General features: G+C 29.9%; 1 protein-coding gene across 2 annotated transcripts; it reads left to right on the forward strand.

Annotated features, from left to right (window-relative positions):
* The first annotated feature begins 2,098 nt into the window (after nt 1-2,098).
* Nucleotides 2,099-4,540, forward strand: LOC110639276 (bidirectional sugar transporter SWEET16). Of its 2 annotated transcripts, XM_058142786.1 has the most exons (6): nt 2,100-2,261; nt 2,376-2,412; nt 2,509-2,719; nt 2,929-3,090; nt 3,944-4,063; nt 4,192-4,540. In XM_058142786.1, exons 1-6 carry the CDS (start codon nt 2,228-2,230, stop codon nt 4,426-4,428), a joined length of 801 nt encoding a protein of 266 aa, XP_057998769.1. In that variant the 5' UTR covers nt 2,100-2,227; the 3' UTR covers nt 4,429-4,540. The 2 variants fall into 2 exon arrangements, with proteins under 2 accessions (XP_021645844.2, XP_057998769.1); XM_021790152.2 differs by lacking the exon at nt 3,944-4,063 and having other exon boundaries at nt 2,099-2,261.
* Nucleotides 4,541-24,087: the final 19,547 nt, after the last annotated feature.

Here is a 24,087-nt window from a genome sequence, read left to right on the forward strand (position 1 = left end):
ACTTAGTCTATACAGATGAAGCTATAAAATATTTTTATTTGAATTAATAGGGTCTAATTAGATTTTTTTTCCTATATATGATAAACAAAAATTTTTTTTAGTCAATTTTGCACAATTGGAATTAAGTCCCTTCTCTAAGCAATTTAAGAAGTTATCCCTCACATCGATCTAATGCATTCAGAATAAACAATAATACAGTAAAAATATCTCTATGTTTGTAAAATTTTGAAACATATAACGTGAAATCAAAGAAGAGGTTAAGATGAAAAGGAGTGTCCCATTAGAGGACCTCCGATGATTAAGTTAATGACTAGAGTAAAATACTAGCTAGTGTCTTGATATAAAATCATAAATAAATGTAAAGTGAGTAAGATAGAAAAGGGGGCTTGCTTTGGGTTCCCCGGAAAAGGGCATTTGGTAGTTGTATTTGGAGATAGGCAGAAGATGCCTCTAATGGTGAAGGGATGCCTAAACTCCTACAAGATGAACAGATGGTTATGCTGCCAAAGGGACTATTGGCGCGGAGCCTTTGATGTTAAGTTAGTTTAGTGACTATGCATTTACAAGAGATTATGTTATGAATATATGATTTATATGTAGAAAGGGAATGAAAGATGAAGTATTTATATCCTCCTTTGTGTTAGCACTTGCCTATCTTGTTAGGCTAATTGAAGAAGTATTTATACCGAAAAGACGTGCATTGTGATTGATCTAGATGTCATACTCTGATTAGAGGAGCAGTATTAGCCAAGTATAAGGAATGATGGAGTTTGTCATATAATTTGATGGTGAATCATATTTGTTAAGATATTATAGAGGCTCAAGACATGTGTCAGCAGGAAATCTATTGAAGGTAAGATTTTCACGTTGTTTCTAATTTAATGCGAGTCTTATCAAGTAACTACATGATAACTTGATAGTATTGACATGACCATATTGAGCCAAAATCCTTTGAGAATGCAAGAGTTGGAGTCAGGAGTACTGGTTGAGGCCGGAGAAATCAAAGTTAGAGGTACCGTATTAGTCCTTTCCATCTTTTATTGTGAAACTCTTAGGTCGAGCATCAGTATCTTGTAAGGCAGCTCATAATGTCACTTATCATCATCTCGTGGGGGTGCATAAAAAGAGAATGAAAGAAGAATAGCTTCATTTGTTTCAAGACTTGTCTGGCTATTTAGAGAAGTTTGTATACTTGGAAGACATAACATGATAGCGTTTAAAATTATATATTTTTCATTTTATAATTATTCATATTTGCGTATCACAATTTATTCGATTACTTTTTATTCTACCCTTTTCCGTAAATCTCTCAAGTTGACCACTGTCGCTTTTTTTTTTTTTTGGTCTTTTTTAAAAAAATTTAAATTATTATGAATATGACGTAATAATTATATTATATATTATTTGATTGCGTAGGAAAACAACTCTCTTTAAACCGACCAATAATATTTGAACATTGATAAAAGCAAATCCACTTCCACACCTAAACTACCATCCAAAAACCTTTTAGTAAAGCTATGTTTGATCAATTCAACCACGATTGTCCCTTCAATTAAATGAAGGATGATAAAGATAAAGGAGTAAAAGAAAAAAAAAAAAGGAAATTATTGATGTGAATTTTACTCTTTGTAATTTTTAAAAAAATTAAATTAATGTGAGTATTTAATACATTATTTTTTAAATATTAAATATATTTTAAAATTTATTAAAAAAAATGAAAGTTGTACTCTGATTTCTACTATCATCACCATCCTATCAATATTAAACTCAATGCAATTGAAATCATCTTTGAAAACATGAGTTATTAAATTTAAGTTTTAATTTAAAAAGAAAGTAGATTATTATTTATATAAATAAGATTACACGAAAAATATTTATAAATTTTTATATTTAAAATTATTATTAAATTTTAATTTAATGTTATTAAAGTAATTTTGAAAATTACGAAATATTCGGAGTTAAAGGTGTGAGCAAAAGTGTATATATAGTCAATGATAAATGTATCTCTTAATTCAAACAATAATACAAATTGGAATTTACTTCTCTTTTATTAAAAAAAAAAAAGAAAATAAAAAGAAAAAGAAGTATTTATATATTTTGTATCAACCCCTTCATGCATCACTAGCCACAAAGGCCTCTGTCGTGGGTGTAATTACTCCTCTCGTCTCTCTGATCGTCTTCTTCTTCTTCTTCAACCACACCCCTCCCTGAACTCCATTAATTCTTCATGGCTAGCATAAGCTTCATCATCGGCATCATTGGTTAGCTTTCTCTTAATCATGCATGAATAATATATAAACCCATTAAGATCATATTAAAGACAATGTTAATGGCAAATTAATGATTCTTCTGTATTATTTTGTGTTAATTTGCAGGTAACATCATTTCCTTCTTCGTTTTTACTTGTCCCATGTAAGTAAAACCCATGAAAAGTATTGTTTTCTTCGTCAATAATTTGATCATCACTTCTATTATAAATTCATTTAATAACATTTGATTTTAATTCAGTAAGACATTCTGGGAGGTGGTGAAGAATAAATCGACAGAGGATTACGAAGTGTTTCCTTATATAATAACATTACTGGGCACAAGTTTATGGACTTTCTATGGATGTCTGAAACCAGGTGGTTTGCTCGTAGTGACTGTGAATGGAATTGGTGCCACTTTCCAGTTCATCTATGTCACTCTCTTTCTCATCTACGCTCCAAAGAACAAGAAGGTTCACCATTAATTACCAAGTTCATATCTTTTCTTCTTTTAATTTATTTAGTTCAGACATATTGGAATTAGAACTCAAAACCTACAGTCTTGAAAACGACTGCAAATTGAGTTTATGTCAAGTTCATATCTTTATAGCTACATAGTCTGCAAAAAAATTATCGAGAATTGGTTTGCTTCTGAATGAAATTTCCGGTGGTGTTTATTTAGGTGAGGGCGGCGAAGCTGGTGGCGCTTTTAAACGTTGGGTTTCTTGGGGTGGTGATTGCAGTAACTCTTCTAGCCCTGCATGCAAAACTTCGGCTCACTTTTGTAGGACTTATATGTGTTGGAATGACTACAATTGTTTATGGTTCACCTCTATCAGCCATGGTACTCAATTTTTTTTTAGTAAAAATATAATTTTTATTAAAAAAACCATATATGATATCTATAATGAAATAAAAAATTTTTTCTCATCTTTTTCTCATATCATTAATAATAAATAATTTTACCCAATTCAATGGCAGAATACATATTACTCGTTGCTCCTTCAACCCCTAAAAAAAAAATTAATAATAAGTGAAAATTTTGAAATTAATTTTAAAATTATATACTTATTTTTGTCATGAAATTTTTTTTAAATTTTTTATTTTTTAATTATATTTTAAATTTTAAATTTTTTTAAAATAATTCCACCCATGATTTGGTAACCTTTCACTTCACTAAAATTATATACGAATAGAACGTTGATTCTTTCATTTTCAGTATTTACTTTCTGATGTAGACAAAAAGAAAAGAGTTTTTTTTTTTTTTTTAGTTCTCAAAAAAAAAAAAAGAGTTATTTTTTTTTATTCGATGCAAGAGGATAACCTCGTAATATCCAAATTATATTAATGTAAAAAAAAAAATTTTGACTTAACTGTTGAGTTTAACATATAGTTATTTAACTCTAAAAATTCCTTAAAAAAACTCAAAAAATTTACTAATAAAAATTATTATTATCAAATTAATCTTTTTACTTAACAAAATTATTTATAAAAATAATAAAATTATTTTTTTATTCCTTTAATTTCAGGTTAAATTTAGATTTGAAATCTAATAAGTATTATTGAATTAAAATAAATTAATTAAAAATATTTTAATTAAATATAGTTGCTATATTCTGAATTAATTAATTAATTTATATATATAATATATATATTTTTTTATATATAATAACATTTATTAGTTATATGTGCAACAGAAAACAGTGATAAAGACGAAGAGCGTGGAATTCATGCCGTTTTTGCTATCATTTTCCCTCTTTCTAAACGCAGGAATTTGGCTAATTTATGCAGCAGTCATCAGAGACTACTATATGACAGTATAAATCTAATCTTTTATTTAATTATTATTATTATTATTATTATTATTATTATTATAAATTGGTATTATTACTGGAAGATAATGCATGCTTACCCAAGAAAAAAAATTAAAAAAAAAAATTATCAGGTGCCCAGCGTACTCGGAGTTTTGTTGGGGATAATCCAGTTGATCCTTTATGCAATGTACAAGAAGAAGCCAATGTCAACCAAGTCTACGAATGAGATGCAGGAAAAAGGTTCGGACAACGCGATCAAAGAAGACTTGGAGATGCAAGTATGCAATAACAACGGTGATGATTGCCAATGCAATCGTAAGGAAAATGGACAATACGCTATTAAAGATTCTGAGAAACAGTTTCTTTGAATCAAAAGGTGATGATGATCTTTCTTGATTTACAAGGAAGGGAATGGATATTAATGGGTTTTTCTTATTAAAAAAGAAAAGGCAAGACTCGAACTTCTGATCCTGTTGAAAATATATATATATATATATATATTTATTGTTAAATTGAGCATGTTATATATATATATATATATATATTTCCAAAATGTGGGTTTGTTTTGGTGAGTCCTCATCAGTCCAATAGTGTGCTGTAAACCTTTTCTTTTTTCGTGAATCACGCAATTGTACTGTAGTACATCAGCCAGGATTTTGTTTGGATCTGTTTTATTATGCTTTTTCCTACAATTTTAATAAATTTATTATTATTTAAAAAAAATTAAATAAAGTAAACTTGATAAGATAACGATTAATATTTTTCTTTATAAAATTAATATTTACATAATAGAAATTCTATTTTTATTATCCATCATATAATTGGAACAGAGAGGTTATGGCAAATTCAGTGCCAATTTGGCATTTCAATTATTTTTTATATAATATATAAGGAAGAAAATATTGATTTTAATTAAATTATTTTTTATTATTTATAATTATATTTTTAATATTTAATTTTAAAATTTATATAAATATAAAATTTTTAATTTTACTTATTTAAATAAAAACATCATTTTAAATGTTATTTTAATATTTTTATAATTAAAATTTATTAAATTTAATTTTAAATTATTTTTAATAATATCTAATTAATATATTTAAAAAAAATAACTTTTTTTAATAACAATTTTAACAATAATACCAAACATACTTTTAATTTAAATTTTCATCCTTACATAGTATTTGATTTATCCGATTGAATATACAAATTAGAATATGACTTATAATACTTGTAATTAATAACATGATTATTTAATAAAATTACAAGATTATCATTAATATAAAATTAATTTCCTATTCATTACAACTTTTTTATTATAAATACACCTCCTCCGAAGTTCTTTCTAAACCCGTCTTTAATATTCAATTTGAAAACATATTGTGATCAATAGGGTACGTAAAACTGTAAACAGAAACCAATGCCATTCTAATTACATAATAAATTTGAATGATGAATTATTATTATTATTATTATTATTATTATTATTATTATTATTATTATTATTATTATTATTCAGTTCTGGGATAGTGAAATTATAATAAATGAAATTTAAATTTTAAAATTTATTTTTTAAAATAATTTTATTTTTTATAGGTCAAATTATGTAGTAGCCCCATAAAAAGTTTAACATTCCAAATAGTGTACTTGAAAATTAATTTTAAAAGTTTAGCTATGAGTTGAGAAAAAAAATAATTAACTCCTTTTTTTTTTCTTTTTTTATATAACAAAATTTATATTTTTTAATTACTTTTCTAAATAAAAATAATAACTTTGCATCATAAAAATTATACTATTTTTTATAATTAAAATTAAATAATTACTTAAAAATATTTATCTATAATGATAAAAATTAATCTTATTATTATAAAATAGACAAATGATGCACATTAAAAAACTTGAATAATCAAATAAAATTTTAAATATATATTTTCCAATGATTTTTTAATTATCAATGATACGAATATTTTTTTCACATCCATTTCTTCCTCACTCCATATCTCTTCATGGCTAACTTGGGATTCATTATCGACATTATTGGTTATTTTTAATTTTTTTAATATAATTAATTTTAATAAATACTCAAATTCGATTTTTATAAAATGGATTTGATTTAATAGGACACACAATCATATTTATTGTCAATTTTTTATCTATATTGAATAGAAATCCGCTATCATAGAAACTACTGGTGGTGACGACTTGATTCATTTTATATAATAATTTCATAATTTATATGTGTTGAATCCGTAATGAACCGAATCTATCTATATTTTTATTTTTAGTATTAGTATATAAACACGCACCGATAAATTTTAACTAGTGATAATGAAAAGTCTTTAAAATTGTGAAATTTCAATTTCAAGTTTATATATATATATATAAAAGTACGTAAACACACAATACATTGGTTAAAAATCTGATGACAATCATATTAATTTTTTTCCACTACTTAATTTGTAAGTTTTTTTTTTTATAAGCCAAAACAGTAGTTTTATTAAAGATCAAAAGGAAAAAGGAGAAAAGGGAGGGGAATAAAAACTAATTGTGGAGAAGCCCCAGATCAATAGGTCCATCCAAGCAAGTACACCCGCAAAAAAGACACCCCAAGATGAAGAGAAACAACTGAAAGCAAACAAAGAGCAGTAAGCACCATTAAAAGGACCAATACAACTAGATGAAAGCTACCAAATATCCCTGCTTAAAGGAACAGGCTTTTACAAGATGCATCTGCTACTGCTGGGTGATTTGCTAACATTAATTGTAGTGTTGAGCATGAAAGGACACAAGACTTTCTGAAAAATAAAGAAGCAGATGGCTGGTCCACCTGCCATTGTAAAGTATGCTAATCACATGTGAGTGAAAATTTGGCAATCTTCCAGAGATTTTGGTAGAAAAGACAGAAAATTCCAAGTTAGTCATCGACCACACATGCTGAATCATGTCTTCTTTTCTGGTACACAATCTGTGTCTTTAATTTTTCGCTTCAATCATCTTATCTTAAGCTTAAGCTTCATATATTATTGGTATTATTGGTCAGTTGCTATCTCCTTTCATTATTTGATATTTCTCTCAAGAGAACTCGGAATACTGATAGTTATTGATAAATATATATACTATTGAGTTGATGATTTAATGGTTTAATGTTGATTCACCTAATATGTTGAGTTTGCAGGGAGGTCTACTGAGGAGGTTTGGTTGGGTTTTTTTTTTGTTAAATTTTTTTTTAATAAGTATTAAAATCGTAAATTAAAAAAAAAAGTAATAAATATTCATTATTTCTCATACATGGTAAAAATTTCAGGTTCCCAACTCAATGTACAAGTCGACCTCAGAGAAATCCATAGAAGCCATGGACACTTGGTATATATATATATATATATATATATATATATGATTTTTAGTATTTCTAATAACAATATTAGAATTATAATATTATCATCAATATTAAATTAATTCTTTTTTAAAATAATAGTAGATTAATTGTAGTGATTACATATTATTATATTGTCTTTTTTTATTATTATTAGATTTTTTTTTAGGATTATTATTATTATGAGATTTCTAATTTAGGTATGGCATAAAATGTCCACCAATAGATACCAGAGCCCTCAATAAAATGGTTTTTGGGGAAGGGAGCCCTCCCTTAAGCTATGTCCAATTATATTAATTATTTTAAGAATCGTGAAGTGATTTAATAATAATTAACAATTAAATATTAATACTTAATAATTAATTATTTATATAATAATTTAGAGTAAAAATATTAAAAAAATAATTAAATTATTTATTTATTTTAAAAATAATAATATTATTTGATTAATTTTTAAATATTAAAATATTATTTTAATTTCTAAAAAGTAAAAAAAAAATTAATTAATTATTAATTTATAAACATTATTATAAATACTATGCCATCCATCAATATAATTAAAAGGATAACATTTAAAACTATTGCCGCCTTAATCACAGATGCTCTTTCAATTCAAAAACACGTTGCCATCATTAGGGTATAATAAATTTGAATAATGAACTATTCCTTTTTCAGGGCTGGGAGAGAAATTAAAATAAATAAAATTTAAAATTTATTTTTATATAGTTGAAATTATTATGTAATAGACCAACTCAATCAAAATTATAATTCAAATGAATGAAAAAAAATGTATTATACAAGAATTTTTTTTATCTAGACTTATTTTATCATATAGTAGAATTTATTTATTAAATATATAAATTACATATATTTATATTTTAGATTATGATATATGAATCTATGCAAAAATTTTCCATTATTCAATACCATTCAAATTTCAACCACATAATTCTCTCAGATTTTTGTAGAAGGATGGTAAAATCTAAGTGGCAAACATTTATAAATTTGAACGGTAAATAATATTAATTACTTGCTTAAGGTGTGTATTCTATAATTTGGCAGGTGATAAGTGTATTTTTTATTTTATAAACTATTAAGATCTGGGTCCCTTCCCTTCTTGTTTGTGTATATAAGAAAAAAGGAGATTTGAAACCGAATATTCGGTTTCAAATAAGGGAAAATCGGTTTCTAAATGAATTTAGAAACCAATTTAAAATTGAAATATTCGGTTTCAAATCCGAATGTTTCTAAATAAATTAGAAATCAACTTCTAAAACCATTTTGAAACAGACTTTATGTTTAAAATTTACAAATCACATAATTTCGGTTTCAAAATCCGTTTCATTTTAGAAACTGATACTTTCGGTTTCAATTTATCTAAAACGGATTTCTGTTTCAAATCGGTTTCTAAATTGTAAACATAAATAAAATACTTTTTAAAACGGAAACTCATTCGGTTTTTAAATAGAAACGAAAAATTCCGCTTTAAACTGCTTTGTAAAATTATTTTATTTTGAAATCAAAACTCTTTATTAGAAACGAAAATTTTCGCTTTCTAATCCATTTCAAATTACGAGAAAAATTTTTATTTATTTTTATTTAATACATCATTTCCTGCATTGATGCATATAATATCAATATCACAATATTTACAATATCAAATTATCAAATAACAAATATCAGTTAATATTATTTATAGATATGACAATAATAAGTTATGAAAATAATGTACTATATAGAAAAATAAAATATCATAATAACAATAAAAACAAGCTACTTGTTATCAATAATATCATAACTCATTACCACTATCAAGATTTCTACTATCATCTTGATGAGTCACATCCGAGCTAGGTCAGAAATCGCACTCGCATCATTTGTGCCATCATGTTTTGCATCATTTGTTGCATGCGCTCTTCTAGCGTCTACTCGTGTTGTCGGTATCTCTCCTCCAACATCAACTTACGCTGTTGGTCTTGAAGAAGCGGAAGCATGAAAAATATAAGTTTAGATCATTGAATTCAAAAATTTTTCATCTAGGGTCACATGCATAATGCAATATTCATTTTTATCTATTTAATTTCAATGATATATAGTATATTAAAACTCTTTTAATATGTTTTTAGATCTATATTTGCCATTTAAGATTTTAAAATTAACAGATTAATTCATTAGAACCCTGGATTAGATCAAGAACAAGTGCACTAACCTTTTTGACGCATTGCAGTGTGTTTGGCACCTTTGGGATGCGCCTAGGACACCAGATGTTGTCCCTCTAGCTTGTCCACACCAAGATCACTAATGGCAGCCCCTTGAACAGTTTCTAAAGCCTTTCCAATCAATTAGAAAATCGGATTTTGCCTTTTGAGAGATTACAGATGTATACAGGACACTAGAAACGATTTCTAGTATTTTTAATTCAAGAGAATGTTAGCTATTCTCTTTGAATTGATGAGAGATGAAGAAGAAGAGAGAAAGAGGTAACCAAGGGCGGTGGCACCAAAGAGAGAATGAGCATATTGTATTTTTCCTTTTCATCCTTTTCCTTTTATAGCTAGGTCACCACTTAAAACCCTTGCCACTTGTCACCTTCTGATTGACTCTAGGTTTAATTGACCCAATCACATTGTGCCAAGTGTCAAACCTAGATTTAATCTTGACTTTGATCATCTTACATGATTAAAAGACAATTGGCAAGCTTATGTATAGTTCTATGTGTCACCATCTCATGGTGCCATATGTCACCTTATGAAATGACCAAAATACTCCTGTGTCTTAATTTTGAGTTCTCAATCCAAAATAATTATTTTTCTTCTTCTAATCAATTTATATCAAATATAAATTAATTAATTAATATTTATTAATTAATTTCTCATAATTAAATTCATATTTAAACACTTTAAATATAAATTTAACTTATATTATACATCCAATAACCTAGATTTGGTTTTAAGCCATGCTAGGGACTTTACAATCTAATTGCAAACCAAACCTATTTAATTAATCAATTAAACTCTTTAATTAATTAATTAAATCATATTTAATTTGGTAATTACTTGTGTATGTGTGTGACTCACTAGGCTCATCACTAATTGACAATGAGATATGATATCAACTCTTAATATCATTAGAACTCTTTTTTATCATAAATGATTTCTCTAAATCATTTTAGGCACCTCATAGACCATGGTTAACACCTAGCATAGCATGTCATGGCCACCCAATTAGTAATAAGGTTTACCTTAAATGAACCTATAATCATATGTTACCATGCACTAGAATCTCTTTGTTACAAAATCTCAATTCGAGCTGGAGTTATGGTTTATGTCAAACTCCATTTGCTATGAATATTATGTTATCTTTTAATTTCAGTTCTTGATTAAAAAGATTTTCTCATCAGAAACTCTTTTCTGAATAAATCTATCTGTCCTGGCTAGGAACTTGAAATACCAAGAATAATTAAATGAACATAGGATTTTATCTCTATTTACTTAGGGTAACAGATTCCATCTTGATCAACACTTACCTCTATATATAACTAGTAGGAGCCAACACATGCCCATATACCCATACACAGTACAAGTATGAAAGTAGTATCAAACTCAAACCATCTATATACAAGATAACTGTGTTATCTCTGGTCTAAAGATTATATGCATAAATATGATTTATGACAATGCATTGATAAGAGTAAAATTCATGTGCTTATCACAAGTGTCACTGGTTCAACCTACTTATCATATATAAGTGCCTATCATGTTTGTTATATGGCATGAAACTCACCATTCAATCTTATTTACATCTCATATAAATAACTTGAGAACAAACATGATTATAATCTTTCTGGATAAGTCATATCCTTATTGTGAAGTATCCTCGATTGTGAACCAATTTATGATACTTTGTGCTAGAAGTACTGTCACTCATATTCTTAACAAATTAAGAATAGAATTTCTAACAAAATATCAATGGACCTTTTCTATTACACATACATACATTATGTAAACGGAAAAGTGAAATTGCCTTTTATTAATAAAATGTGTACAAGATACATACTAAATAATATGTTCTAGGGCATACTACTAACAATCTCCCACTAGCACTAGAGCCATTTATTATAATATCTTAGACTCATCTTTTCAAGATGTTAGTCTAGCTGAGTTTGTGAAATATGTTTAGTGAATGGATCAGCTGAATTTTCAGCTGATGTTGTTTTCTGCATAGTTACATCGCCTCGCCCAACTATCTCTCTGATAATGTGGTAGCGTCTTTCTATGTGTTTGGATTTCTGGTGAGATCGGGATTTTTTAGCCTGTATGACTGCTTAATTGTTGTCACATTGAAGTGGAACTACTGACTCAATGGAAGGAACTATTGCTAGTTCTGTCACGAACTTCTTTATCCAAATAGCTTCCTTTGCAGTAGCTAATGCAGTAATATACTCAGCCTCGGTAGTAGAATCTGCAGCCTCGGTAGTAGAATCTGCAAATGCACTCGCTTGGAACTCTTCCAACTGATTGCACCTCCATTACAAATGAACACATACCCAGAGGTAGACTTTCTATCATCGATATCTGATTGGAAATCAGAATCAGTATAACCATCCAATTGTAAGTCACAACCTCGATATATCAAGAATAAATCCTTAGTTCTTCTCAAGTACTTAATGATATTCTTGACAGCTATCCAGTATTCCAAACCTGGATTGAATTGATACCTGCTAGTCAAACTAACAGCATATGCGATATCTGACCTAGTACATAACATTGCATACATCAAACTTTCAATAGCTGAAACATATGGAATCTTAGCCATTTTATCGCTTTCTTCAGGTGTCTTAGGAGACATCTCTTTAGAAAGGTGGATACCATATCTTACTGGTAACAATCTACTCTTGGAATCAAGCATGTTAAATCTCTTAAACACCTTTTCCAAGTATAGACTTTGGGATAAACCAATTATTCTTTTCGCTCTATCTTTATAGATGCGAATCCCAAGAATATAGGTTACCTCCTCTAAGTCTTTCTTGGAGAATGTACTTGATAACCATACCTTTATAGTTGTCAACATATCTGTGTCATTACCCATCAACAGGATGTCATCTACATATAAGATAAGGAAAGTGATAGCACTATTACTAACCTTCTTATATACACATGGCTCATCCTCATTTTTAATAAAACCAAATGACTTAATGGCTTCATCAAAACGGATGTTCCAACTCCTCGAAACTTGTTTCAACCCATAAATGGATCACTTCAGCTTGCATACTTTGAAACCATCTTGGGATCCAAAACCCCTAGGTTGTTCCATAAAAATGTTTTCTTCAATGTATCCATTGAGAAAAGATGTTTTGACATCTATCTGTCAAATCTCATAATCATAGTATGCAGCTATTGTTAATAGAATCCTTATTGATTTAAGCATGGCAACAGGCGAGAAAGTCTCCTCATAGTCGATTCCTTGCCTTTAGCGAAACCCTTTCGCTACTAGCCTTGCTTTATAGGTCTCTACCTTTCCATCAGAATCAATTTTCTTCTTGCAAGCCCATTTGATCCCCATAGGTACAATACCTTCAAGTGGATCAACAAGATCCCAAACTTGATTCTTATACATGGAATTAATCTCGGATTTTATAGCATCAATCCATTTTGAAGAGTCTATATCTGATATAGCTTCTTCATAGGTAAGTGGATCATCTCCATGATCTACTTCTTCATGAGTAGACAACTCTTGTTCTTCTTCATGAAGGAAATCAAATCTCACTCGTGGGTTAGATACTGGTTGATCTACGAGGAACAATTGTAGATGTTTCATCAATAGGTATAGGTTGACTAGATGGATCTATATCCATCTGATCTGTTGATTGGTCAGAATTCTCCAATTCTAACTCTATTTTCCTTCTTTTGCCTCCTTCTTAAACAAACTGTTAGTCAAGAAATGTGGCATCTCTACTTATGTAACACCCCTATTTGTATAGCCTGGTATATTTCACTGCTCCGGTGACCGGTGTCAGTTCGAACAATTAAGGGGATTAAAACCATACTTAAGACAATTAGATAAACCATAAACACAAATAATTAGTAATGTTCAATTAGTTAAGTATAAACAAGAAAAACAGAACAGAAGAAGTTTAACGAGCCGAGAGTCACAGCGATGGGTGACCTTCTCGAACGCATCATAAGTCATTTTAAACTCAAATTTCAAACCGTAGTGACGTCATGGTCCTTAGGACCCTTATGAACACAGTGGAAAAGAGAAAATCACGAAAAAGAATTAAACCTACCAAATAATTAGATCGTGAGCCGAAAGAAATATGGAATTAATTGCAAACCGATGAATCCTGAGGGGCAATTTGGTCAATTGACCCAGAGTGACTTCGACCTAATCACAAATAAAAATGGAGAAAAGAAAATTTCGGAATCGAGAATTAAATTAAAAAACTAATAGAAAAAAAATTGAAGTTTATATTAATAACCTTGAGCAGAATTTTCTTCCTCCTTTTCTTCAAATTTTTCTTCTTTCTTTTCCTTGAATCCTCTTTCCTAGTTGCCCAAACAAAGTCTAATTATGGTAGGACAATTTTCTATGGTTGGATTTTGGTTCTTCAAGCTCAAAAATGAGCTTTAATGGTGATTTAAGTGAGGGAGAGGGTGAGGGAGAGAGAGTGACGTTTTGAAAAAGAAGAAAACTTATGTTTTATTTTTTTTTTCTTTCTTTTTATCTATTTTGCTTATGGAAGACCACAAAATCTAATTTAATAAATAAATTAATTTATTTATTTATGGCATCATGCATGAGGTCATGCATGATGTCATCACCTTTTTACTTTTTCATTTTCCTCTCTCTCTTTTTTTTTTAATTTTTCTATTAGTTCTTTAATTTAATTCTTGATTCCGAAATTTTTTTTTCTCCATTTTTATTTGACAGTTAGGTCAGAAGTCAGCTCTCGGGGTCAATTGACCAAATTGCCCCTCGCCGGTTCATCCTGGTTTGTAATTAATTCCATATTTCTTCCGGCTCCCTGACCTAATTATTTGACCGCTTAACGCTTCTTTTCGTGATTTTCTCTTTTCCACTGTGTTCATAAGGGTCCTAAGGACCGCAAATTACTTTTTACTGCTCAAATTTGAGTTTAAAATGACTTCATAGCTGTTCTAGAAAGGTCACCCATTGCTGTGACTCTCGGCTCGTTAAACTTCTTCTGTTCTATTTTTCTTGTTTATACTTAACTAATTGAACATTACTAAGTATGGTTTTAATCCCCTTAATTGTCCGGACCGACACCGGTCACCGGAGCAGTGAAATATACCAGGCTATACAAATAGGGGTGTTACAACTTACTACAATCTTTTGTGATGTAGGTAAATAAAAATAATATCCAAAACTATCTTTTGAATATTCAATAAATTGACCCTTTTCTGATATGGTTTTCAATTTTTCAGTGTTCAGCTTTTTGATATAAGCTGGGCAACCCCAAATCTTAACATGCTTAAGACTTGGTTTTCTTCTATGCCATATCTTATAAGGTGTGGAAGATACTGATTTTGATGGAATCCTATTCAGAATATGCAAAGCTGATTCTAATGCAAATCCCCAAAAGGAGATTGGCATATCAGTATAGCTCATCATACTGTGATCATATCCAATAGGGTATGATTTCTCCTTTCAGATACACCATTCAATTGTGGTGTTCTTGGAGGAGTCAGCTGGGAAACAATGCCATGCTGTCTCAAGTATTCATCAAATTCAGTACTTAAGTATTCACCTCCACGATCTAATCGAAGAGTTTTAATACTCTTTCCTGTTTGATTTTCTACTTCAGATTTAAATTCTTTGAACTTTTCAAACGATTCATGTTTGTATTTCATCAAATACAAATATTCAAACCTTGATTTATCATTAGTAAAGGTAATAAAATAATGAAAATCGCCTCTAGCCATTTCTTTAAATGGACCACATACATCACTATGTATTAGCTCCAAAATATTTTTAGCTCTTAGCCCTTGTCCTACAAAGGGTGATCTAGTCATTTTACCCTAAAGGCAAGATTCACAGGTTGGAGTAGGTTCAGAACCCAATGAGGATAGAATCCCCATTTTCTCCAGTTTTGCAATCCTATCTTCTGCAACATGACCTAATCTTAAGTGCCAAATATATTTCGAACTTGAGTTGATTTTCACCATGGCATTGCATTCATTTAGATCACTTGCATTCATTTTGTGTTTGTAATTGTTATCCAAATAATAAAGACCATCATTCATATAACCCGAACTAGCATATTTATTTTCAAAATAAATATTGCAAACATCATCTGTGAATTGAAATTCATAGCCATTTCTAGTCAAACTAGATATAGAAATGATGTTCTTAAAAGCAGCAGGTACATATAAAATATTATCCAAGCACAAAACATGTCTAGACATGTATAAAGATTTAGATCCTATGGCTAAAGCTTCAACAGTTGAGCCATCGCTAATCCGGAGTCTAACATCTTGAGAACGCAAGCTGCTACTATTTGCTAGTTCCTGAATATCATAAGAAATATGAGAAATGGCACCAGTATCTAAAACCCAAGCTGTAGATAAATTATGAGTATCATCAGAATCTAAATAACAAGATATAGACATACCTTCCGAAGGTGTATCCTTCTTGTCCTTCAGAGAAGCAAGATACCCTGGGCAGTTCCTTTTCCAGTGCCCATCCTGCGGGCAGTGGACACACTTTCCTTTACCTCCATCAGCTTTAGTCTTCCCTTTCTATTTAGCTATTTTCTTAGAAGGACCAGGAATCTGAGGTTTTCTTTTCTCATTGCCCTTCTTCTTATTGGACTTTCCAGCAGAAGAAGATGCAATCAAAGCTACCTCTTTTTCTTTATTGCCTGGCATATTCTTTTGAGCAATAACCAGTATGTTGAGTAAACCAACTAATGTGCATTCCTGTTTAGTCATATGAAAATTTGTCACAAAATTCCCAAAATACTCAGAAAGGGACTGAAGGATCAAATCCGTTTGTAGTTGGAAATCCATGTTAAAGTCAAGATGTTCTAGCTGCTCAATCAGCCAAATCATCTTATGGACATGATCCCCAACATTCTGTTCTTCAGATATCCTCATGCGAAATAGCTGTCTAGATATCTCATACCTTGCATTCCTGCTGTGCTCACCATACAACTCTTATAGGTGAAGGAGGATCTCACTCGCACTCTGCATGTTCTCATGCTGCTTCTGTAACTCATTACTCATAGAAGCAAGCATATAACACTTGGCTCTCATATCATGCTCCTTCCACTTGTCCAAAGTTTCATGTTCCTCTTGTGTCACCTCTGGAGGTAAGAGACTAGGAACCTGTGAGTCTAGAACATATCCTATATGTTCAAGGTTCAAGACAAGTTTCAAATTTCTTAGCCAATCAGATAGATTAGATCCTGTCAACCTATTGCGATTAAGCATGCTTGCAAGAATATTGGATGGTTATGGTTGTTCTGTGCTTATTATTATCAGAAAATTAATTGCAAAAAATAACGAGATTAATTAGTAAATGTATCATGTAATTAACCAAAATGATTATAGTCTTTTAATCAAATTGGTCCTCCCACTAACTTAGAGAATCCTACACTTTCAAAGTAGAAAATAGAAATCCTAGTTGGATGGATTTCTAGAGGGTGATTGAATTCTTATAATTCTATTGATCATCCTCAGGCACATCTATTATTGGAATTACAATAAACTATAAGTGAGCAACTCATTGCCCATCACATCTCATGTGAGGTTCAATCCTTTACCTATCCCCTAATACTCAAAATCTCAGATACATCCATTATTGACTTATCTTGCATTAGTTAAGTTAATTCCATTGAGCCAAGAATATGCAAATAATTTTAACGCCCTCAGCACATCCATTATTGACCACCAAACCATTTATATATTTACAACATCTCATGCTTAACAATTATTCTTAAGAAAATCTCTTAAATTAATTGCATCATATGCAACTATTTAAAATTTCTTAAAATAATTACCCCAATGGAGGGCCTATATTATAATTACTTTAATTATAGCATTTCCAACTTAATCTTTTGTTTGGAAGATTTTGTGGTCGTCCTAATTACTATAAAGGTCTCACTTTGCACATTTTCTAATTAGCATGCATATATCATATACTTGCATACATTCCCATACATCTCATGCATTCATGGATAATAAATACATATGGTATGATCATGGACTTTCAAGGATTCAATTTTGAGCCACCATGAATTGAATCAGGGCATTCCTAGGTGCATTTCATTCATTCATATTATAAGAGTTGCTAAAGGAGTACATAATCAACACTTGATCTTGAATTCCTCCCACTGGTCCCACCAATGCTCTTGACCTCCTTGATCTTATTGCAATCCAATTACAAAGTAATTCTTGGTATACCAAGGCGAATTTACAAGAACTAAATAAATGAAATTACAACCCAAAAAATATTATAACCTTTATAATACATGCCCAAAATAAATTAAAATAAATAAATTAATTTACAACCCAAAGAAACATAAAAGAAATAAATCCAATCATATTAGTCTTTTATTATCCATGATCATCCATCATGCATATCACTATTTAACAATTAAATAAAACATACATACTTAAATTAAATTGAATATCTCATATTCAACTTAAAAATCCAGATTTGAATATGATTCAAATAAATTTAAAAATTTAGATTTGAATCACATTCAAACAAATTTAAAAATTCATATTTGAATCAAAATTTAATTGTGTGATTAAAACTCTAATTAAACAATTTAATTAGACATAAAATGGATATAATTATGAGCATTAGATCATACAACAATTGCACAAATATTGCCCAAAACCATTCGCACCATAAGGAGTGCACAAACCATGCACACCAATGGTGCCTTCATCATGCTGCCACCTTTTTTATTGCAACCAGCAATGATTTAATCATCTCATGATCAAATCACACAATTAAATCATATAATCAACAATCTAAATGGAAAATGTAGTGGCTTTGATACTAATTGTAGGAGCGAAAGTATGAAAAATATAAGTTTAGATCATTGAATTCAAAAATTTTTCATCTAGGGTCACATGCATCATGCAAGATTCATTTTTATCTATTTGATTTCAATAATAAATAGCATATTAAAACTCTTTTAATATATTTTTGGATCTACATTTGCCATTTAAGATTTTAGAATTAACAGATTAATTCATTAGAACCCTAGATTAGATTAAGAACAAGTGCACTAACCTTTTTGATACACTTCAGTGTGTTTGGCACCTTTGGAATGCGCCTAGGACTCCAGATGTTGTCCCTCTAGCTTGTCCACACCAAGATCACCAATGGCAATCCCTTGAACAGTTTGTAAAGTCTTTCCAATCAATTAAAAAATTAGGTTTTACCTTTTGAGAGATTAAAGATGTATACAGGACACTAGAAACGATTTCTAGTATTTTTAATTCAAGAGAATGTTGGCTATTCTCTTTGAATTGATGAGAGATGAAGAAGAAGAGAGGAAGAGGTAACCAAGGGTGGCGGCAACAAAGAGAGAATGAGTAGATTGTGTTTTTTCTTTTCATCCTTTCCTTTATATAGCTAGGTCACTACTTAAAACCCTTGCCACATGTCACCTTCTGATTGGCTCTAGGTTTAATTGACCCAATCACATTGTGCCAAGTGTCAAACCTAGATTTAATCTTGACTTTGATCATCTTACACAATTAAAAGACAATTGGCAAGCTTATGTGTAGTGCCATGTGTCACTATCTCATGGTGCCACATGTCACCTTATGAAATGATCAAAATACCCCTGTGTTTTAATTTTGAGTTCTCAATCCAAAATAATTATTTCTCTTCTTCTAATCAATTTATATCAAATATAAATTAATTAATTAATCTTTATTAATTAATTTCTCATAATTAAATTCATATTTAAACACTTTAAATATAAATTTAACTTATACTATACATCCATTAACCTAGATTTGGTTTCAAGCCATGCTAAGGACTTTGCAATCTAATTACAAACTAAACCTATTTAATTAATCAATTAAACTCTTTAGTTAATTAATTAAATCACATTTAATTTGGTGATTACTTGTGTATGTGTGTGACTCACTAGGCTCATCACTAATTGACAATGAGATATGATATCAACTCTTAATATCATTAGAACTCTTTCTTACCATAAATGATTTCTCTAAATCATTTTAGGCACCTCATAGACCATGGTTAATACCCAGCATAGCATGCCATGACCACCCAATTAGTAATAAGGTTTACCTTAAATGAACTTATAATCATATATTACCATGCACTAGAATCTCTCTGTTACAAAATCTCAATTCGAACTGGAGTCATGGTTTATGTTAAACTCCATTTGCTATGAATATTATATTCTTTTTTAATTCCAGTTCTTAATTAAAAAGATTTATCTCCTCTAATCTTTTAAATTTAATTTTTTTAGTGAGATTTAAACCTAAAGTTGGCCCACAGCTCCCCTTTAATGTTTCTACATTTTCTAGTTAACATGAACACTTCTATAAATGCGAGCTTATTAAAATTGCACAAAAGGATGTTGAGGTAGAGGTAAACTTTTTTGTCACACCTTACCCCTCTGTAAGGCATAACATGATCCTATAGTATACATAATGAATTATCGTACTTCGCCTACCGATAACCCATTAAATATACTACAAGGGATTTTAAAACCATTTTCTTACTTTTTGGAAGTGGTGAGTGTTTTTTGCAGGAATTTAAAACATTTAATTAAAGTTTAAAAGTCATGTAAAATTTCTGTCCATTTCTATTTTTTCACAAATTTTAGAAAAATTTCAGCAGAGTGCCTGCTGTATTTGAGAAAACCGAAAAATTTTACCCGTTGAAAATACTTCCAATATAACACTTCAACCAAAATCAACGACTATTTCAACTCGATCAACACAAATTTTCTCCAAACTCCACATTTCAAATAAATAGTTCACAACTCAAAATTTCAATTCAATTATTTTCAAAATTAGTAATAATTAATGTCATACTCACTGCATTAAAGAAAATTTAATTTACATTCATCTGTCCAAAAGTTACATCAAGAAGTTCAAAATAATATTACTACAAAATCTGTACAATATGCTCAAGACCCATTTACAAAGGTACATACAGTTATTTACATCAAAATGAATATATACAATAAGGGTATAAAATTATACCCGATAAAATATCCAAAAGTAGCTCAGTACTCCTTAGCAGCTCACTCAGCTGTTCTACCAGTTTTTCTACCTGCGACAGCAATGAATAGCCATCGCTGAGTACTATGACTTAGTGATGCACAACATACTAAAATAACATTTTATGTATAATTTAATCACATTTATTCAAATATGGTACTGAAAATGAAAAACAGATACAAAACATAATTTATAAATTTTTAGTCCAAACAATCTCATTTAGGAAGTCTCAAATAGATTTCATAAAAACACACAGTTACATCATGCCATCAGAACAATGTTCATCTCAATAGCCGGAGGCTTATGAGGAATCACAAGGCTAGCTAGCTCAATCTATGAGTGTCCATTCAATTTCTTCCTCCACTGGCATACACCTCAACACTTCAGCTAGAGAGGGAATCAAAATTCAAAACTAATTCTTCCCACTAGTTATGCTAGTAAGGCATTCAAATATATAGTCATAACACTATGGTTTCAAAATTATCTCAATAATTTACTAAACATTTACTGACAATTAAAACATATGCAATTAATTTTTCAACATTTTAGGTCAATAGCATAATATACATTTCAATCATCATTTTGCAATATAAATAAATCACAATTCATTTCATGCACTTTGCAAAAGAAATTTAAAGCACATTTTATGTCGTGCACAAACCTCGTGCGAGTCGCCTCTTGGCCTTGACTCGATGTCTCGGGTTCTTTTCTGGTATTCTTTCCAACTGAAACACACAATTTTACAGTGTTCCAGTATCACAATTTATCATAAATCCATTAAAGAATTTCACAATTACTTATTTCGAGTTCTAATATGCTTAATTTAATGTTCTTTGAATTTTACATTTTAGGGTTACTATTCACGATACTATTTAAGTTAATTTGTTGACTTTCTTATGCTTAATAGGTATAGAGATTTCAATCTCACCTACATACCATATTTTGGTTACCAATTTTGTTGGTTTTAGTTGCTCTTTAGATTTTTAGGTTTCCTAGGCACAATTTTAAATTTTTCAGATTTAGTGTCCTGTCTTGTACTATTCCATTGGTCATGTTGCTGTTAGAATTTGATAAAGTGTTCTTCATAAAACTTGTTCCTTATTGTCTTAAATTTAATTCTCTTTTTGAATCAATCCATTTGGAGTTTTGTAGCCAAAGTTATCGCCATTTGAACAAGGCTGGCCGGATGGGTCCACTCAGAATTTCTGAGCACCTAATTTGATTCTGTCAGTTTTGAATCACTAAATTTGGGTGGCAAAATGACTGGATTATGGGCAGAATTTGAGTTAGTGTTCTTCATAAAAGTTGTAGTGCTATGTCATGCCTTTCTAATGCCACAAAAATCAGGCCATTTGGACCTGTATAGATCCAGTTATGGCCAAATAAATAAACACTGTTTATTTGATCATTTTGGTACAGTGGCAGTGCACTATACCCGAGTTTGACCTAATTGTTCACTAGGCTATGGTTCTTTTCTGGGCATGCTTCCTAAACGAAAAATGGTCAATTATGTGTCTAGTTTCATTCCCAATTGACCTCACACTAATTGGGTTGGTAAATTTTTAGTTTTGGTCCCTAAAAGGGACCTAGGTCAAGCTGCCAGAATCTGATCACTAACCAATCCAAATTGTAACTTAGTTCTAGCAATTCACACACACCAAAAATGGTCACAATTGACCATTTCTCAACTCAAGTAAGGTTAATGGCATCAATTGATTAATTCCACAAAATTTTCCCAATTTTTCAAGATGTCAAGAACCCTAATTACATAAATTTAATATCTAATGAAATCCAAGTACATATTTAATGTCTACATACTTCATTCAACCAAAACAACCAATCAATTACATCAAAATTATTTATTTCAAACCCTAACATAAGCTGGCCGAAATTCCCTTTGGTCCCCCAATAATTGTTTTCTTTTGATTTTAAGTTAATTTCTAAGTTACTTACATTAAGAACACAAGTAATAAACTAAAAATTTTCAATTCAAACTACTAACCTTTCCTTGATGTTCAATTCTTCACTTTCTTCATTATCTTCTTTTCTTTCCTTCTTCGAGTGCCTCCTCAAGTGAAGATAACAAGCTTTTGTGGTTTAAATTTGGGTAATTTTCGGGTTTAGTTGGGTGAACTTAAGCTTTGCCAAGCTTTAATGGTGGTTTTAGCAATGGAGGAGAGAGAGAGAGAGTGAGGTTGCCGAAACTTGTGGGGGAGAAGAGTGAATTTTTTTTTGTTTTAATTTTATGTATTTTAGGTGTATTTTTACTTAATTGACTTGGTCAAAATTGATGGGAAATAAGAAAATCCATTTATAATATCATATTTGTGAGATAAGCATAATGTAAATAAAGTTTTATTTTCTTTTTTAATTATTTTTCCTTATTTCTTTAATTTAATTCCCGATTCCGAAATTTTCTTTTTTTCTATTTTATTAGACAGTTAGGTCAGGAGTCAGCTCTACGGGTGAATTGACCAAATCGCCCATAGCCGATTTAATCCGGTTTGCACATTATTCAATATTTCTTCCGGATCCCTGACCTAATTATTTGACCTGCTTAACAATTTTTTTCTGTGATTTTCTCTTTTCCACTGTGTCCGCAATAGTCCTAAGGACCGCGGCGTCATATTTTTCGGTTCAAAATTTGAGTTACGATAGCCTTTGCAGTCACTTCCCAGGAAGGTCACCAATCGCTGTGACTCTTGGCTCATTTAACTTTTTATGTTCTGTTTTTCTTACTTATAGTTAATTATCTAGCAATTACTAATTATTTGTGTTTAGGGCTTATCTAGGTGTCTTAGTTGTGATTCTAATCTTCTTAATTGTCCAGACCGACACCGGTCACCAGAACTGTGAAATATACCAGGCTATGCATATAGGGGTGTTACACTTATGCTTCTCTACAGATCCTAATTTTTGTAGCCTGGAATGCAATACCCGATAGCAGCCAAAAACTAAATGATCTGAATGCAATCATTGCAAAAAGTAAAATCTTATTCAAAACACTACTTATTTACATTTTGTTCACTTATTTCATAAGAAAAAAATAAATAAAAAATCTGATGTACCCTAAAGCATACTTTCAGTTGCACTGTCATGATCACAACCAACATCATGCTAGTAGTTAGCGACTATACTTCTATAAAAGTGCTCTAAACTATAAGCACATCAAATTCGCATTAAATAAGCTACAAATAAAAAGAAAACGATAATATTATGTCAAAATCATAAATATCAGGAAATTTGACCCAATAAGAAATCAGAAAGGGGATGGACATAATTCAATCATGTTTTTGGATAACTAGAAAAAAAAAAAATCAAAGCAACAAAAATTGAAGAATTTGTCCAATTACCTATGGAATCACCTACAAGGTTTTTCACCACAACACTATTCTCTAATCGCTACACCC

The sequence above is a fragment of the Hevea brasiliensis genome, unplaced genomic scaffold (genome assembly GCF_030052815.1).
Source record: "Hevea brasiliensis isolate MT/VB/25A 57/8 unplaced genomic scaffold, ASM3005281v1 Scaf7, whole genome shotgun sequence".
In the NCBI taxonomy this organism is placed as follows: domain Eukaryota; kingdom Viridiplantae; phylum Streptophyta; class Magnoliopsida; order Malpighiales; family Euphorbiaceae; genus Hevea; species Hevea brasiliensis.

Excerpts from the sequence above, each read along its gene's own strand:
- LOC110639276 (XM_058142786.1), top strand. The coding sequence starts at position 2,228 with ATGGCTAGCATAAGCTTCATCATCGGCATCATTG. Across the intron at positions 2,262-2,375 it reads CTTCATCATCGGCATCATTG|GTAACATCATTTCCTTCTTC; the intron begins GTTAGCTTTCTC and ends GTTAATTTGCAG. Across the intron at positions 4,064-4,191 it reads TCAGAGACTACTATATGACA|GTGCCCAGCGTACTCGGAGT; the intron begins GTATAAATCTAA and ends AAAAATTATCAG.